At 45.8% G+C, this 18,508-nt stretch overlaps 1 protein-coding gene across 6 annotated transcripts in view; it reads right to left on the bottom strand.

Moving 5' to 3' along the window:
* Nucleotides 1-18,508, bottom strand: part of HIPK2 (homeodomain interacting protein kinase 2) — a 132,749-nt gene that overhangs the window by 101,594 nt on the left and 12,647 nt on the right. For 3 of the 6 annotated variants that reach the window (XM_031589766.2, XM_031589770.2, XM_031589767.2), the window contains exon 1: nt 5,810-6,022. The exons of 2 other annotated variants lie outside the window; for them this stretch is intronic. In XM_031589766.2, the coding sequence (XP_031445626.2) occupies nt 5,810-5,852 (43 nt within the window). In that variant the 5' untranslated portion in view covers nt 5,853-6,022. Of the gene's footprint in view, nt 1-5,809; nt 6,023-18,508 lie in introns of those variants that run through there. One more of the 6 variants, XM_031589771.2, reaches the window with a different exon arrangement.

Below are 18,508 nucleotides of genomic sequence, written 5' to 3'. Positions count from 1 at the left end.
TGAAATGGCAAGGGCTGGGGCCTCCAGCACGGCTCAGAAGCAAGAAGGGCAGATGTACGTGGTGGGCCTGAGCTGCCAGGACCAGCCAAAGACTGGTGGGGATGTACTAGGGTTAGGGTTTGAATGTGAACTCTTTCCTCCTCAAAAACCAATTCAGTCATCTCTTTACTTCAGACAGCATCTGAAAAGTGTAACCCTACAGAAAAGTGTCACTTAATTGTCTCGAGCTCTTCTATGCTGAGAGCACCGAGCAGTTCACAACGAAGAAAGTGACACAGGGCCACAGTGCTCTCCATGACGACACTCAGCGCTAACAAGCGTATCCTTGGGAACCCTTGTCATCATCCAGGAGGTCCAATGATTTATTCTGCTTTATTTGAGGCTGCATTGATCTCTGTCATACAAAACACACGACCACTCTCCGACACACAAGCACACGCTTGCACTTGAACAGCCATAGGACAACCCTTTGTAGGCAACAAATCTCCTTCAGAAGAAACAAATGAAGCTACTCCACTACCTCAAGCAATTCCAAGGAAGTGCTTCTGGACATCTCCCTGCTTCATTCTGCTGGCAGAACCACCCCACACTTTTCACAGCAGCATTCCCTTTAAACAAGGTCCAATAGGACAGGGTCAGTTCAATGTGCAGAGAAGAATCATGTCGGGCTAAGGATGGCTAGCCTGGGTGATGCACAAAGCTCTTGCTAACACAGAAAGAAAACTTGATTTAGGCATGGGGATAAACTACATAAAGCACTTCAGAGCCTTGAAGAGTAAAGATCCAAGAGCTCAGGAAAGGATATCTGACTTAAGAAAGAAACATATAAGGCCCTTGCGTGTGATGAAGAAGCTCAGGGATACCAGTAACTGCCTACTCCCCCCCCGTCAAAGCTCTGAAATAGAAGAAATCAAAGGAAGCCATTAAGAGAAAGAAAACAATAAAAACCTCTACCTGTACCAGCAGAACTCCCTATCTACCATCAGTCTCTCCCCCAGGTTTCTCTTTTGTGCAGGATATGATTATTTATTGACGTATTTATTTACTCAGCTTTACAGTGTTTAATGCCGTAGCTGTTAGGCTTTTTGCACTAGCAAGACTAAAGAACGATGGAGGAGGAACAAAACTGAACTTGGAGATCCAGTATGACACATACCAAATGCCTTCTGTAGAGCATGCGACAGCTGTGATGGGCTAGAAAACGGGACCGACCTTCAAGAGCAGGGCACTAGGCTAAGACAGCCCCACCATCAGACTGGCTGTACACATTCCAATCAAGAAAAAGCAAGCATATGATATTTTTGGTGGAGAGTACAGTGAAAGAGAACCCTTGATGTAACTTCCGCTTGGTGATTTACAGATGCTAGACAGGCCCATGCAGAGACAAGGGCACCTGAGCATGCCCCAGCTCACATAAAACTGCCTACGCTGGTCACTGCCAGTAACTTCTGAGTGGCACTCATAGGCACAGCACAGCAGCTGAAGCCAAGCCTACAGAATCAAAAATCCAGGTTAGAAAGAATAGTTAGCTACATGGGCTAGCTAAACAAAGGTGCTGTCAGGCCTCCTCCTCATTCATGGTCCTATATTTCTGAACTGACATGTCTCTACGTACTTAGCAACAGAGAGTTATCCAATCTCTTCCGTAAACATCTTCTTAGCACTACCACAGCTGTTTCTGCAGCCATGTCCTTTTAACCCACAAAAGCCAACTTCTTCTTTTCATATAGCAAAGAAATTAGAGAACTCGGGCTAGACACAGTGAGACAAGTTCAATACCATCAATGCAATGCTGATACCACAGCCAAGCTGCCTAGTCTCACCTACTGTCTTTGATCAACAGTGAAAATGAAGTCTGGCCAAACTGAGTCACAAGGAAAGAAGAGTTCCTGGGAAAACACTATCTGTCTGAGTTTCTCAGAAGATGAAAATACACTGCTGATTCCATGGATCCAAAAAACAGATCAGTAAGATCTTGTGGTCAATCACAAGAGCTTTTGATAGATCCATGAGAACCTTGGGCTATGTCTTATGTCTAACACAAGAATGACTGGAGAGAAAAACTGCCTGAGGTGGACCTGTGTTGCTATAGCAATTAGAAGAATCCCAGTAAATGATGAGAGGGAATAACTGCCAGAAACGGCTAAGGGAATTTAGAACCACAAGCCCTGTGAGCATTCACGAGGCCTTATACACTCAAAACTCATGGAAAGCTTTCAAAAACTTTCCTAAAACAAATATCCCTGTGGATGAAAAGACTGGAAACCAGACTCGTCAGAAATATAGCAACTAGGAAAGGAATTTCAGTGGGAAGGGGGCCAGCCTACACCCCATTCAAACACCCAATTCATTTGAAATTTGCAGCACTCCTTCATGGACATAGTCTCTGGGTTTGATTGTTATTCGTATCTGAAAATAGCCACACTTCCCTCTTTAGTTTTCCTGGGCTCATGGGAGACTGCAATGAGTCACCAGAGGACCAGCTGAGTCATCCAGCCAAAGCTTGGGGAGAGATGAGAAATTGGTCATCACATCCACAATTAAAATGTGGATGACGGCAGCTGTCCTAGCAACCAACCGTTCATGAAGCAGCATGGGCTAGAGAGCCCGGCCACTACAGCTGTTGTTTTAAGCTAGATAAAAAAAAGTCATAAAAGAAACCAGTACAATGCCAAACAAGCACTGACCATTGGTTCCGCACCTGACACAAGGCCATTCTCCATTCAGCTTCTCTACCCCAGTCACATCAGGAAATAGGGAGTTCCTTACCTCAGAAGTTCCCTCCTTCATCTTCCACATCCGTGGCAATTTCTAGCTGGTTTTCAGACTTCTACACCTAAGTCCCAGTTCATTTCATTTCTTTAGCGCATCAACAAATCTCAACAAAAGCTGTTTCAGTACACAACCTACCTGAGGGCCAAATAGCTGTGACCTTTAAAGAACACAGGTCTGTAATTCATTTTGATGTCTATTGTTTTCAGAACAAAAGTGAGCAGGGCAATTGCTTTTGTGCACAGAAAATGTATTTACCTAACAGGCTTTTTATGGTGATCACAGAAGTTTTTTAAGTTCAGTATTCAGGACCTGGGGAGACTGTTAGCTCACTCAGTGTGCACAATGCACCACCACCACAACCTCACATTTCAGCATTCAGCAGATGATGCTAGTCCCAACCTACTGCCCGGCCCAATTGAACGTGTATCACCCAGCTCACACCATCAAGCATGTTTCTGACACACCTGCATGGTGAAAGTGCAGAGTGGAACCTCAAGTTCTGCAGCGCCAGCCATAGAAGTTTAAAACAGACACATTCATATCAGTGCCTACAAAATCAGTGTCCCATGACACAGAGCTTGTCTTAATCTCTGTTCACATTTATGGTATTCTGACAAAAATAGAAAGAAAAAGATACAGCTGAGTGACAAAAAATCACTGGGGGCTATGGAAAGCCCTAATATTAACTATTATGGAAATATTTACTTCACAGAGGAGACAAATAAAAGAGGGAAGATGTAGCTCTACAGCAAAATGAATAATAGGTAGATCTCCAGGGAACATCTGTTCTCCCGTGTTGTCATGGAAGAATAACATTGACTTGAAAGGACTGGAACACATTTCACAGCTGCTCGGGGAAACCCATCTCTGCACAGCTCACCATTGCTCCCTCAAATGCGCTGCCAAAGCTGAGTGATCCCAGAGCTTTATGGACAACTCATGGGGCAAGTGAATAGTGCATGGCACTGAGGGACTGCACGTGAGATGGCACCAGACTTCCATGAAACTGTTCTGTATTTCCCAATTGTTGATGCCACTCTTGTCTTCTCTCAGTCCTTCCCTCCAGTCCAATCCTGAGTTTCAACAAGGCTACAATGCACTTATGCCTCCACTCTCATCCCTCTGCATCTTCTCTCCTTTTCTCTTTATCAAAAAAAAGAAAGTAGAGTCAAGTGGTTTGGATGGGCATCGGCAAGCAAAGGACCAGCAAGCCAGTGTAACGTCGGTGCCTTAGGGAAGACAGGTGTCAAACAGCAGCAGGTATAATGGGACATGCTCTTTTACAGGCTCAGCAGTAGAGACACTGAGCTGTTAAAATGAAATGATAACATACCTCCTGCTCTGCAGGGACAGAAAATAAATATGAAATTGGATCCTTGCAGCACCACTAGATGCCCAAATTGACCCTTGTGCTCCCTGCTCTGCCCGCTCCAAGGAACAGGCTATTCCTGGAGGAGCTCTAAAAACTAAAGTCCAAGCAAGTATTCCAACAACCCCTCATTTCCTGAAGGCATCACAAGCAGCTCAATGAAGCAGCCCCCGCACCCGGCACCCTTGGGTCCCAGCACCAAGGGCTGCTCCCGTACCAGCCATGCACAGTGCAGTAAGCAGAGCGTGTGGCTCAGTACATGCAAGCTACAGTGAGCTTGTCAGACTGTGCAAGATATGAATCACAGGGATTGCCACAACAGCAACACAGTGTGCAGCCCTGCAAAACAAACAAACAAAATCTGAAGACATCCCAAAACACAGATTTAAGTAAAAGGCCATTCTCCTGGAGCTGTCAGTATAGTTACACTAAAGGGCTTGCCTGAAAAATTATGACATATATATATATACTCTTCTGACTTGTGATACTTAAGAAACACTTCCGCGTGGCAAAAAGCAAGAGCAACACTCAGGCTCTTCCCATGAGGCACCCGAACCCTGACCAAAAAGACACCTGGGATGCTGGAAGTGAGAAAATATTTGTAGCAAAGGCTGCTCACTGCATGCAGAGGTTGCTCAGGGTCTTCTCCAACACAGCAAGAAAGCTATGTTGGAGAAACAGCAACAGCTCTTCCTGATGTCCTACCTCATGTCCTACCACAGTCCTCAGCAAACTCACAAGGCTGAAGCATGGAAGTAATTCTGCAAGCACACCTGACTGGTCTCCATGGTGCCCCTAGCCTCCAGGGGGTCACCTTTGGAGGAGATGTGAGACAACCGTTCCATCTCCATCCATGCTAGGCCACCAGGAGAAACCATTCTTCAAGGCAGTCAACAAAGAGACCTGTCACTAGTAATGGGTGGATGTATATATAAACCTGCATCACTGCAATAAAGTCAGTGAGGCCAGTGACCATTTCACTGTTCTGTTTCCCTGTTTTTTAATCGTCTCTCAGTGTCACCTCTTAGGCTCCAGTCTTCCCAGCACTGGCAGACATGCCTCACCTTCCAGCTTGTGACTGCATGACTGTGACCCAAAGAGTGAATTAGGCAGGCAAAAGCAATGAGGAAAGGCACAAGGCCAGTTTCTTTCTCCTGGAGGACCCAGGCCAGCGAATTCAGTTTTTCCAGGTTAAGACAGTGCCTGCATTAGAAAATATTCTATAAATTCTTCATTTAACTGTTCCCCGAAGGCAGCCAACTAGACCCTCCTGCTGCAGGCATGTGGGGCTGTGTCTGAGTTTAAGCATATGAATTGTCTTGACTGACTGCAGCAGGACAACTCATGCATTTAAAGCCAACCACATGTGTAAGCGTTAGCAGGATCAGCACATTAGTCATCTTCCCTTGCTTTCTACAAGGGGTTCTGAGTAGAAAAAGAAAAACACAAAAAAAGCAAAAACCCCCACAAAACTTGTCGATACAGTTTAGATCCCAGAGTCATACTTGAAGCTAAATTAATTCCCTCTCTCCCACTCTCCCATTTTTAAACTGAGTAATTTTCTACCAGTTAAGTCTGCTGAAGCATTCAACTGATTTAAAAAAGAAATCTTGGGGAAGGGATGGTCTAGGGAACAGATGCTAACTCCACAAGCTACATACTCACAGAAGGCCCATGCAGGCATTCCGCAGGCTCTCCAGTCCTGCATTTTGCCTTGTGGACTTGCCCTTCACTTCTCTCCCCACGACCAGTAGCACGCACATTCAAACACACTCTGTGGACAAACAGAGCTCATTTGCTCCTGTGGCACACTGTCCACCTGGAGTGAAAAATCCGCTTTGTAACACAACGTTGTTGCTGCGGCCAACAGTGATGTCACAGACTGAGCATTGTGACTTCAGCTGGGGAAAAAGCAGCGGGAACAGATGAACTCCAAAAATAAAGATATTGTTTTGATGTAAACAGCCTTTGGAGCAAGAAAATAGCATTAATAGATATAAGATAAATAGGTTTCTCTAGGCAGAACTCTCAAAGTCCCAAGTAGGCACTGAAAGGTTTTTCCTTTTATTTCTGTTAAGAAATGCAGCTATTTGCTTTCGAAATAAACGTTTTCTACCCCTACTTTAATTTTGTTTTTAATACCTTAATGTCTCATCATTGTCCCAGAATAAGCAAACATCATCACTGTGCAAAGAAACAAACTCAGGAAATAACACTGTGTGTTTCCAACATGCTCCATAAATCCACAGGCAGCTTGCAAACACCGTCTGGATTCCTGGGTGAGTGCTGTTGTTTTTCATAGAAGTCACGTATTAATGCATCTTGAAAAAAACTTAGCCCCATTCAATTGCAACCCTTCCACCTTTACACTGAACACCAGAGGTTATAATTACACCCAGGAGCAGGAATAAATTAAAACAAGTGCTGGTGCCACCTCGTACTCGTTTTCTCAAAGAAAGGTGATCCCTTCTACCGTGTCTTATGCGCTCTGGCCCAACTCAGAACAGATCTGGCTAGTGGCAAAAGGGCAAAGAGCAGGTTTTCATGAGTCTTTCAGACGTCAGAAATGGAGTAGTGCACTCCCTGCCCCAGCATATAGCAGGTCTTCAGAGGGGTCATTACCCTCACCACCTCCCTTCCGCTGCCCAGAATCTCTCAGCTCTGGAGCCCTGCATGTTCTGCAGTGGGAGCAAGGAGGTAGGGTGCATGAACGTCATGGCTTACATCCTTACCACCCCTCCATCACAGCGGTTATTTGCGAAGCAGCAAATTGCAGCAAAGCCAGCATCTTCCTGTTAGGGTGCAGAATGCAGGAGGTCTCCGCAGAGAAAAAACTCCAGCACAAAGCTGGGTTTCCCTCCCAATTCAGCCCTAAGCACAGGTACAGCTGTGAGGTGACCGAAGATGCCCATGCCACTGTTCAGTCTCTTTGTGCTGGCACATGCAGCATGAAGCAGCACTCCAGGACCACAGGCCTCTCACTCCTTGTTCTCAGGGCCCTCAGCTTGAGCAGGATCATCCGCTCCACCCTGAGTTCACCTGCATGGTTTCAACAGAGCTGGGCAGGGCTGACAGATCCCACCCAGCTCTCTTTTGCCATCAGAAAGTATGAGGTGAAATGCTGCCCCGTGGAAGTACAGCAAGAGACATGATGAAACAAACACGAAAATAAAACTCTTTACTCAGAGTTTTATGGAGGCACTGGAAAAGGTCACCCAGAGAAGCTGTGGGTGCCCCATCCCTGGAGCTGTTCAAGGTTAGGCTGGATGGGGCCCTGGGCAGCCTCTGCTGGTGGGTGGCAGCCCTGCCCATGGGAGGAGATTGGGACTAGATGAGCTTTAAGGTCCATTCCAACCTAAGCCATTCTGTCATTCTGTGATACTATAAAGTTATATACTTAAGTTCAAATGTGTGTCTTTTTCTGGATGAGTCAATAGGAAGGAATAGCAGGGCATCTGCTATTAAACAAAAAAAAAAGAAAAAAGAAAAAAAAGGAAAAAAAAGAGAGCAGGCACAAGAAATAGAAACTACAATTGCTTAAAAACAATTGCCTAATGCTTGAATAGCCATAATAACCAGCCAGTACTGGCAGACCAGTGTCAACATCAACAAACCTTTGTGAAAGCTCCCATGCAGAAGGGAAAACACTGTTAGGACCTCATTTATCAGCTTCTCAGGGGACAAGACAAATAATAAGCAGTTCCCTCCCCATTGTAACCTAACAGCATCATATCTTCACAAAAAAAATGATGCTTGAATATTCTTTCTGAAATATACACTTGCTACATACAGTAAAAATTAAAAGGAAATACAGGGCATTTTTAAGAGAAACTCCATGGGGAAAAGCAACTGTAAAATAACCAAACATCAATTATGAAAGCCACATCAAGAAGATATACATCCTAGTTTGACTCACAATGCAGGCAGAAAGCAAGCAAGATTCTTAACTTGTAATGCTCAGTGAACATGCTCAGATGCTGAAGTGTAACCCTTTAAAATCAGTATACCTATGTACCTCTTGTCACATCAGAAATCTTTGCTCTCTGCACCCATCCCATTCACAGCACTGAAATGTTCAGCTCACCCTTACACTAAGTCAGTGCAGAAGTAGGTATAGGCCAACTTCTGCTGCACTGTGCATCCCAGCCTCCCAATAGCTTGGTCATCTATAGCGTGATGATGATTTCTACTTAAAACCCTCAACCAGAGCATCTCCTCCCCTGCTGTTGCCCACACACAACTCCAAACTCATAACAGGCTGTGGCAGTGCTATTTCATTTCACCTGAAGAAAAACATATGGGTAGAAAGGCAAAATATAAGAAAATGAGCAAACGTAGGGGGATTTGGGGATGGTTCTGCCAATGAGTCAGGGTTGGGTCATTTCCCAAGTTTAACGATGTCAGTCTTGTGTGTGTATGAAAATTTCTCTGGGGCAGGACCCAGTAGAGGGAAAACCCAGAACTCTGAACACCCAGGGTAAAATCAGGAAACCCACAAGACCCACAGCAAAAAGCGAGGGGATGATCCCATCCCTATTTAAAACAACTTTCAAGTCTGCTGGTTTGTGGCATTAATGTTTAATGGTACACAGAGTTATAGTAGCAACACAACATAAACTTGTCACAAGGGAAAAGCGACATCTTGGTTTGCCTGCTTTTATTTCAACATTGACTTCTCTTAATCTTGAGGATCCACAAATGCTCCAATTCGCAGTGCCTGGACATAAGGCTTTAGCAGGAATACTCTTCTCTGGTGGCCAATGGCAGAAGATATTTCCCTGTTTTTTCTTCCACAAACAACAGCTGCTGATTATTCCTCATGCCCACTCCATGTGACTGACAATTACACAGAAAACAAAACAGGTGAAAGCAAGATTATTTAAAGCTGCTAATCAAGAATGCAAGGCTCAGGAAACTTCAGTTTTATGGCTGCCTGTGCAACCTTCCTTCATCCTCTTTTTCCTGGGTATTGTGATAGAGCTGTTAATTGCATAATAATTGCAGGTTATTTTTCTACAGGACCTTAGCCTCACCCAGTACACAGGATACACGGTGCTCATTTCGTGAGCAACTTTTCAGTATTTCATCCTCCCTGCATCAGTTGAGGTGTGGCCCCAAGCCTTGTTTACCAGGTACCAGTCAAACTGTTCTGCAGACGGAATTAGTAATTTACTCATGGGCTTTCCTACCATATGCATCATTAGAGTAACTGAATGTTTCACAAACATGAAGGAATGTATTTTCACAATGCCCTCATAAAGTAAGACTCTGCATTATCCATATGGCATGGGCAGGGAATTGAGGCACAGAGAGATTAACATGAAAAGCTTCCACTAATTTTAACTGTCTAACTGAAACTCTTAGGTCCCAGTTCTTCAGAGATCTGTTTTATCTGCTGCGGCTGAGGGAACAACAATTTTCTGTAAGGCTTAAAACTTGGCCACGTATGGGCTAATGTTCTTGAAAACTGCAGAAGATGTGCCTCTGATACACAAACTGTAGACATTTCACTGGGGCTGTTAAGCTGATGATTGTCTTCTCATTTATTCAAACATTTTCGGTTTTTAAAATTCAGTGAAAATTTCAATAAAGTGAGGAGTCTGCTCTTTTCTAACTACTCAGTCTGAGGTTCTCCCTGAAGGAGTGAGGAAGTTGAGCATCAGGCACTGTAGACAGGAGTGGTCATAAGTTGGATATAGAACAGATGGATGGACAGTTATCACAGGCAGGAACTCTTACATTGCTATCAATCAGTCTTTCCTGCTTAGTTAAAGGGAGATTCACAAAATCCTAAATAAAGAACCACGCGAAAATTTCAGGCAGTGATTCATCTGTGTTAAAAGCAGCAAAGGAGGACAGACAAAAGGACAGACAGACAGACAAAGGAAAATAAAAATCCTTCAATCCATGTTACCATCCTTCTTCAAAGAAATTATGAATTATTTTTAGGGAGACTTTTGTATAAGTGTAAAATCCAGCCTTCTAACTGCTCACTGCTTTGGATGGAAATAGAGTGGGACAGCACGCAAACTGGCAGCAGAATTGCTTGCTCCACCACCTTGTGAACATGCAAGCACAACCCTGGGATAATTCCCCATGACTCCTCTTTGCCACCCAAGCTGTATTCCTGGTGAATGATGTTATAAGCTGTCCCTCACCCCTGGCACATACCACACACACACAGAGATGAACACAGACCCAGTTTCTCTATCCTGCACTGAGAACTCTTGCTTTATATCCCTGCTCTTCAGATAGTAATGTCTTCTGACTGCATGAGCATTGACTAATTTAGTATTTTTAATTACAGAGGGATTTACAGCACTGCACTACAGTGCTCTCCTTTATTACACCCACTGTTTTTACTGGATCTGGGTACACTCTACATACAAAGTTGTACATTAGACAAATTGCACTGCACATTAAGTAAATCTAGAAACAGGATTAGAGGAAAAGGCAAATCTTTCCCATTTCTAGTGTATAAATTAATATATCTGAAATCGATGTGAAGGAAGCGCTCCATGCCAATTTATGAAAAACAAAGATAAACATTCTTCACAAGGAATCAAGTTTATGTAGGAGATGCACTCTTTTTCTACTATTTTGCTTAATAAATAAAACAGCTGGTCCGAAGAATCAGGTCAATTGGTGTCTGGAAAAAGCCCCACTAAAGCTGCTATATAACCTAGTTTCTCAAGCTGCATGAGGCATCCTAATTTTGGAGAGGCAGAAGTCCATGAAGAAAAAGCCCGTATGCCTCAGCTTCTGGCACTTTGGAGTTATGGAGTCTACGTATCACAAAATGTAGCAGTAATTGAGGTATGCTGCAGAAAGATAAAGAGCTAGGCTCTGAAGGAGCAAAACAAACACACCTCATGCATTCAGACGTATGTGTTAAATATAGATAGTGATCTTGGGGATGTTGATTTGTGGTCATCCAACATGAGGGAATGGGAAAGAACACGGTTTTCACATGTACTCAAGCTCCCTCCAAGCCAGCCCACACATACGGCTGCCACAGCAGGTGACATCACCTCTCCTCATAGCGCTCCATGAGATGTAGTCCCTCCCATATCACATGGGAGCATGTATCCGACAGTGCCAAAAGCCACAGATGGGCACAGAGCATATTCCAGGCCCTGCAGTGAGCTGTGGCCCCAAGAATGATCCCCACCATGCTCCCTTCTCTTCACCATCACCCTTCTCTGGAGGGCTGCAGGTCTTCATAGCCTAGTGGCCGAAACACTGCAACAGGTCCCTCTTAAGCACATAAGAGAAGGATGGCAGCAAGGAGCAAAGCACCACTCTCACAAGGCAAGTCTAAGCCTGAGAACGACATACCCTCACTGAAGAGCTCTGGTCATGGCCTGTTCCATGCCCACTGCCAACCTGTCCCCAACCCCCAGCTGCCCTCCCCTGACACAGCTCCATGCCGTTCCCTCGGGCCCTGTTGCTGTCACACAGAGCAGAGCTCAGCGCTGCCCTCCGCTCCCTGTGAGGAGCTGCAGCCGCCATCAGGCCTCCCCTCAGCTCCTCTGTTCTGGGCTGAGCAAACCAGTGCCCTGAGCTGCTCCTCACACACCTTGCCCTACAGACCCTTCCTCATCTTTGTATCCCTTCTTTGGATGCTCTGTAATTACTTTGTGTCCTCATATTGTTGTGCCCCAAAACTGCACCCAGTGGTGGAGGGGAAGCCACACAGAGCAGAGCAGAGTGGGACCCTTCCCTCCCTTCACCCAGCCAGCAGCAATGGGCCCAGGGTAGGGTTGGCCCTTTGGGCTGCCAAGGTACACTGCCTTCCACACACATCCTATAGAGACAAAGATGGAGCTAAAATAAAAAGTGACTTTCCTGAGCTCAAACAGCAAGGCAGCAGCACAACTGGGAAATGAAACCTCCTGACCCACGACCCTAGGTTTTAGTCTCCTAAATAAGAATTCTCTTTCCTCATTAAAAAACTAAGAATGGGAAGGGAGAGAGGAATATTCTGCAAATACATTGAACTTAGCCCTTAGAGGGCTAATGATATGAAATACTTCTTTTTTCCTTCTTACCTCCATTTCCCCTGATAAAGTTACTGTGACTTCAAGGACTATTCTTTTTTACTGGTCTATTTTCACTTAACCTGTCGACTTGACATCATTTTCCTTCTGCAGCTGGAGACTGCTGTTCCCAAAGAGAAAGATTCCTCCTTTCTTTCAACCTATCTGGTTGTCCTCTCATCACCCTAGATGGAGATCACTCTGATTTTTCTATCGCATTGAGGGACACCAAAGTCCTATCTGCTGGTCTCAGCCTGCAGTAAGTGGAAGCCTGAAAGGGCACCCTGGAGGTAAAACCTGGTTGTTCTCTATTAATTTTTAATTTCAATAATGACTCCAGGGAAAGGAGGGAGATATAGGTCAGAGATTTAGGGGGCTGAGTTGTAACTTAGTGTCTTCTCATTTTTTTTTTCCCCTCTCTCTTTTTTTTTTTTTTTTCCTATCAAATTCAGAATCAGAGGGTTTCCCCTCAGTATTTCTCATTTATTCCTTGAACATTACAGGCATTAGTCAGCAAACTCCTGCTATTTCTTCAGCAAGCCCCTGACACTTGCAGACTGACTAATCCCTCTCTCTGCACACTTTGGCTCCAGTTGCATCTGTTTTTCTCCCATGAAGAATGGGACTCCACATTACAGGTATAGTAGTCACCCCAAGGCAAACTCCTACTGCCACACAGCCCAATATTGTTTGATACACACAACTGAAGAGCCTGGCAGGAGATCACAGGAAGGCCTGGGTTCAGGTCAGTTCTTAGCTTAGAGTAGAAGCATCCATAATCAGGGAGCAGTTGTTGCCTAAAGCACAGGAATGTGGAGGATATCATGAACGAAGATCCAAGTGTCCTGGGATATCTGCTGGCAGCCCAGCATGAGTCATTTTGCCTCCAGGTGCCTTTTCTTCCCATGATGGAGATCCTCTGTCCTTGCTGAGGTATATGATGCCTCAGCACATGCAAGGTCTCTGTTTGGCTGCTGAGGCACGAAGACACCGTGAGTAAAAATACAGCTTCTTGTGACTCAAGGCCATCTCATTAGAGCATGACAGAAAGCTACTGGTGTCCAGGCTTGCACAAGATGTCCACCCACAGACATCCTCACAGGGGACCTCGTATGTAACTAGGGCTCATGTAAGCACATCCACACACCTGCCCACACTGTGGGTTTATTACATCCACCTTTCCAGGTGATGCTGACAGCACACAGACCACTCTCCCCCAACTAGGTCCAACACTCAAAGCTCGGGCTACAGCAAGCACTAAGTCCCACCCTAGCAAGAAGGACACACAACCAGAGCACAGCACATCAGTAAGAACTGGTCGGAAGGCTTGCCAACTTGATAGCACACAAGTTCATTCTCTACATGACCCCCACCCCCCCACCCACCCCACTCCCCCTGGTACCTTGGTGCCCATTCTAGGAGGGTCTTCTGCATCGCCATGTAAGGAGGTAACAAAACAAATCGCTGGCTCCAGTGCCACACTCCCTCCTGGCGGATCTGTTTCTCTCTTCTTAACTGTTTCCAAGTGCCTGACTGTTTTATAATCCCCACTGAGCAGTCCTTTAACTCCTTCCTCACTGAGCCCTTCCACCCTTCCTGGTCTGTACTCTCCTAAAAGGAAGAAAAAGTCCTTTAGGAGGGCTAGGGAACACAGAAAGCAAAGGAGGGGGCCTGAATCAAAGAAGGAACAACGGAATCAAATTGGATGTACAGAAGAACCAGCACATTACTCATATCCCCAGCCTTCACTTACGCAGACAACTGAGTCTTCTATTTTTTTTTTCTTTTTCCTATGGACATTTATGTACAGTAGAGGCTTACTTATTGCTAATCTCCTCTTGCTTATTCATACCATGAGGTCATACGTTTCTGCTGGTAACACAATTTTAAATGACACAGCAGCTCGTTCTTTGAGGTCTGAACTGAAAGCACTTTCTTAGATCATAAGCAAATATGAGTAGATGGCTTCACACCCACTGTCACCAGCACCCCAATTCAGGCATATTGCAAAATCCTAGTAGAACTGAGTACAGGTATCGCTTTGCCGTTGAAAGGATCTTGGACACCTCAGCAGGGGCTGCATGGAAGAGCTCAGGCAGAGGGACACAAGACTTTGAAATAGCCCTGAAGTGTACCAGTGAGAGCCACACTTGCAGTTGGTGTGTTAAAAGCTGTGTAATGTACAGCTCTGTTGTGTGTGTGCACAGCTCTAAGTGCAGATTACGAGGAGAGGGAGAGGAGATACTTGGCCTGAGACATGAGCAGACCCACGGGACACGGCTGCCCACAATAACCACAACGTCCTGCAGGTTGCTCTGAACCAAGTTATGCTGGTAACATAGTGTGGGGTGGGATGAGTGAAGTGATTCCACAGCTTTGGATTTCACAACCCTGATGACGTGCAAGGTGATGTCACAGAAAACTCCGGCGCATACTGTGCTCTTCTGAGAAAATGAATGAAGGAAATGGGGAGGAAAAAAAAAGACACAGTTTTCGTACATCCCCTTCCAGCTGGGAACACAACACCTGCAGCTGGCTTCTGCTATTCTCTCAAAGCCCATTGCTGCTTTTTCCAGAGTCTCGAGGTTACCCTGACAGCTAATACTCAAAAGTTTGCCAAGGTATCTTTTTCCCTGACAAAATGAGCTATTCTGTCACACAAGGCTGGGCTGCAGGGCTTTTAAAAATGGCTCTGCTGATGTTCAAAGGGAGCAGCTTGCTGTGCAGAGGAGTGGTAGAGTTAATAGTAGTAGGATCAGCACAGGCTCCTACCCTGCCATCTGCCTTCAGCTCAGCCAGGCCTTCTGCTGAACAGCCAACACGGGCTGGGGCCACGGGAGTGAGAAGCAACTCACTGACATGAAAGACTGCCTGGGTTAGCTGATTAAGAATAAGATTCAGAGCACAGGAATCCTGTACAGTGCTGATACTGACTCAGCCCGGGGATTTCATGGGGATATTTAAGCCCATTTTTTCCAAAGAAGTCTTTTATTTGGAGCAGGTGGGCGTTTGCATGCCTGCCTAAACCAGCCCCAGGAACCAATGATCCTAGAAACAGGGGTCATTTCTGAAATTGCTACGCTTTCTTCTTTGGTCACCCCCCGGTAGAAAGTAGTGATAAATAATATTTAACTGCCTCATTCCCCTGACACATTCAACTCCCTCCCATTTATAAAAGTACATGGAAAATGCAGGAAAGCCCACTGGAATGCAGAGGCATCCTCTCACAACTGTGGGTCACTGATCTCCTTCTGCTCATTTTGTGTATTTCTCCTTTTAAGCACTGACCATGGCCAGCTACAGGCTGCTCCTGCACCACCAGACTGACAACTGCCTCAAGAGCTTTCCCACTTTTTTCTGCCTTCTCTTAAATAATAGAAAAGACATTTAAAACCTGCAGATTGCCTCAAATTAGCAAGTTGCTGACCCATCCCCAAAGTCTCGCTTGCAGGTGCAACCATGAAAAGGGGGGACTCAATCCCTTTGGGGGACACATAACAAAACACTGAGATAATCTCTGATATCGTACCACTCTGTGGTGATTTGCTACGGCAGTCTAATGAACTGCTCTGGTTAACCTCCAAATCTAGATCCAACCATCCACCTTCCTGAAGACAGGCAGGAGAAGAATTGGGAGAGTACAGGTGTGGCTGAGACAAGGAAATGAAAGGAATGGAGAACTCCCTCTCCCACATACAGAGGATGGGAAAAAAAAAGACAGCGGAGCAAAAAGCCTGGACCTAATAATGAAAAACAATAGCTCGTCATTTATTTTCATATCCCCTTGCTAATGCTGGAATAATGCTAACAGTGGAATTTTTATGGCATGCATGTCATGCCTGCAAATACCAAGTGAATTACTTCTCAGCAAGGCTATGGGCTATGGCACTGAGCAGCACATTCGTTACAAGTGATTGGATGATGAACAACAGTTCCCAAATTCCTCCTTCACAATGCTACTTGCATTAGTTGTAATTTAATGAGAGAGAAAGAGACAGAGAAAGTTTTGGCTCAAACCACTGAAATAACACTGCCTGCTGCTGCTTCCCACTGGGTCTTGTATTAACTCACACCACTGCCACTATCTCCACCTCCTCCTCCACTTCCTTCAGCTCCTCCCTTTTCACGCCCATCCTCAGGTGCTAAGAGCAGTGTCATGAAACCCATCAGCATGGCAAGAGAGGGTGTCAGGAAGCCCCAGCTGTGGTGATCACTAGCAGAGTGTATTCTTGCTGGCTGAAAGGCAGAAGAGGACACAAAACTGTCCCTCATCTCCACAGATGGCAACGGGATAAGGGGGAGATCCTCTAACAGGGAAGGTCTTCCTTTTTCAGGTAGGTTTGTACTCCACCCTCCCATATTCAGGGCAGAAGCAAACACCTGCTCCCACTTCTTTGCCCCAAGGACAAAACACAAAGAGAGGTAGGAGCACCCTGCATTTTTCTGTGCTGGAAAGAGCCCAACTAGCCAGCATTGCCTCTCTCTCCTGCAGCAACCTCGCCACATAGCCCAACCCTATCACTTGACAGGACATTTATCCACCAGATGACCCTACGTTTAGGTTCACCCCTGAAACACGACCCAGCATGTGGGGTCTCACTGGCTGGGCCAGCAGAAAGCTGAGAGGTTTGATCTGAGCAGCAAATCTACTATTAAGAGACTGCAAATATCATCACTGCTCTCCTGGTGTAGATAGTCTCTTCAGTGCTCCCCTGTGACAGCATGTAAGACACAGGCTTCCCCTGGTTCCAACTCATGGAGACTCCAGATCCCCTTTAACCCCTCTGTGTCAAATGCAATTTAAAAGCCCTCCAGCCCTGGCCACATTTTGTGGTGTTTTGAAGAAACAAATCCAAATTAAACTTAGATGTTTCTAAAACTAAGGTACAGGCAGAGGAAAGCAAAATGCTTTTAGGATTGGAACCACATGTATTTCTGCAAATGAGAACTAGGATTTACAGTTACCCAGGCTCCAGCATGTTCTACACTCCTAGCTGTGGTTTAAAAACAATCTGTTTTCTTGAAAAGGCTGACTAACACCAATGATCCAGCATGCTGGCCAAAGTCCTATGCACTATGGACCTGAACATGGTAGGAAGGTTGGCAAGATGGGGCTACCCCAGCCAGTGCCCACCAATGGCTAGTTGGCCTTCGGGAGATGAGCCTCCTGTCCTGGGGTGAAGCAGATTTGCTGCCCACCACAAGCCAAGCATACCCGCTCAGGGACTGAACTATAGGGTGAACGTATGTAACCAGACAGATGATGGCCAGCTGGCTTGCAGGCAGAATTAACTTGTTTTTTTTCCAATTTGGGCATCCAGGGGAAAACCACAGAGCTCAGAATTGCTAACCACAATTAATCACACCTAAAGTTTAAAAGCTGACCAAGTCCAATGCTTGTGCTGGGACAAGAAGCTCTGCTAGGGTCTCCTGAGTAGCCACCTGGGCCTGCCCTCCTTGTAGGCTGTCGGGGCTCACACAGGGTGAAACTCAGCCCCACAGCCTGCCAGCATCCCCGTGTGACACTGAAGGTCCGCATAAGCCTCCAAATCGGAGCTTACACAGGGCTTAAGTATAGCTCAGCCAACAACATGGGGCTGGGTTTCCTCTGCTGCTAGCTTGCCACCTATGACCCCAAAACAGGAAAACCTCACACTATAGATAAGCCCCAAGGAGTGCAAGAGCAGCACCTGCCCTTCCCTGGATCCCCAGAGAGCACAACGGGCACCATCAGGAGAGCCTGCTGCTCCCTGCACCTGGTTTAATGAAATCCCTCCCATTATCTGCCTTTTTAGCAAACATTTCATGGTAACCATGGAGTGTTTTCGCCATATGAGCGTGCCTGCACTCCCACTCCTCCACACACCCACTGCCCTGCAGGGCAAGAGGCCAGCAGCAGAGGATTCCACTCCTATGGAAAGCCAGCATCCTCTCAACACGTGGCTCACCACGTCCTTTGCCATGAAGGTCTTCAGTGGGCTGGTAACCTTCAGCCAAGTGTGACTGAACACGACAAGGCTGTGGTAGAGGGGAGGAGGCAAAGGGACAGAAGCTGGTGAGGACAGAAGGGAGAAGACAAAAAACAAAAGAGGAGCGAAAGCCCAAGGCCTTCCCTTCTGCAAGTCCTACAGTGACACAGAGTGAGACAGGAGAACCAACCACAGCTGCGACACATTTGGGAAAACTTCTCATTTGTTGATGGTTGCTGCAGAAAAATAATGAAACCCAAATGAAAATCTATGACCTGCAACTTGTACCAGTGATTCCAAATGACAGAAACATGTTCCTAACTTACCCCCAGTGTGGCCACAAGCATCTGCTTTAT

This window comes from Phasianus colchicus, chromosome 1, assembly GCF_987193195.1.
Source record: "Phasianus colchicus chromosome 1, bPhaCol1.hap1.1, whole genome shotgun sequence".
Classification (NCBI taxonomy): Eukaryota; Metazoa; Chordata; class Aves; order Galliformes; family Phasianidae; genus Phasianus; species Phasianus colchicus.
This window is presented reverse-complemented; position numbering and strand designations above follow the sequence as displayed.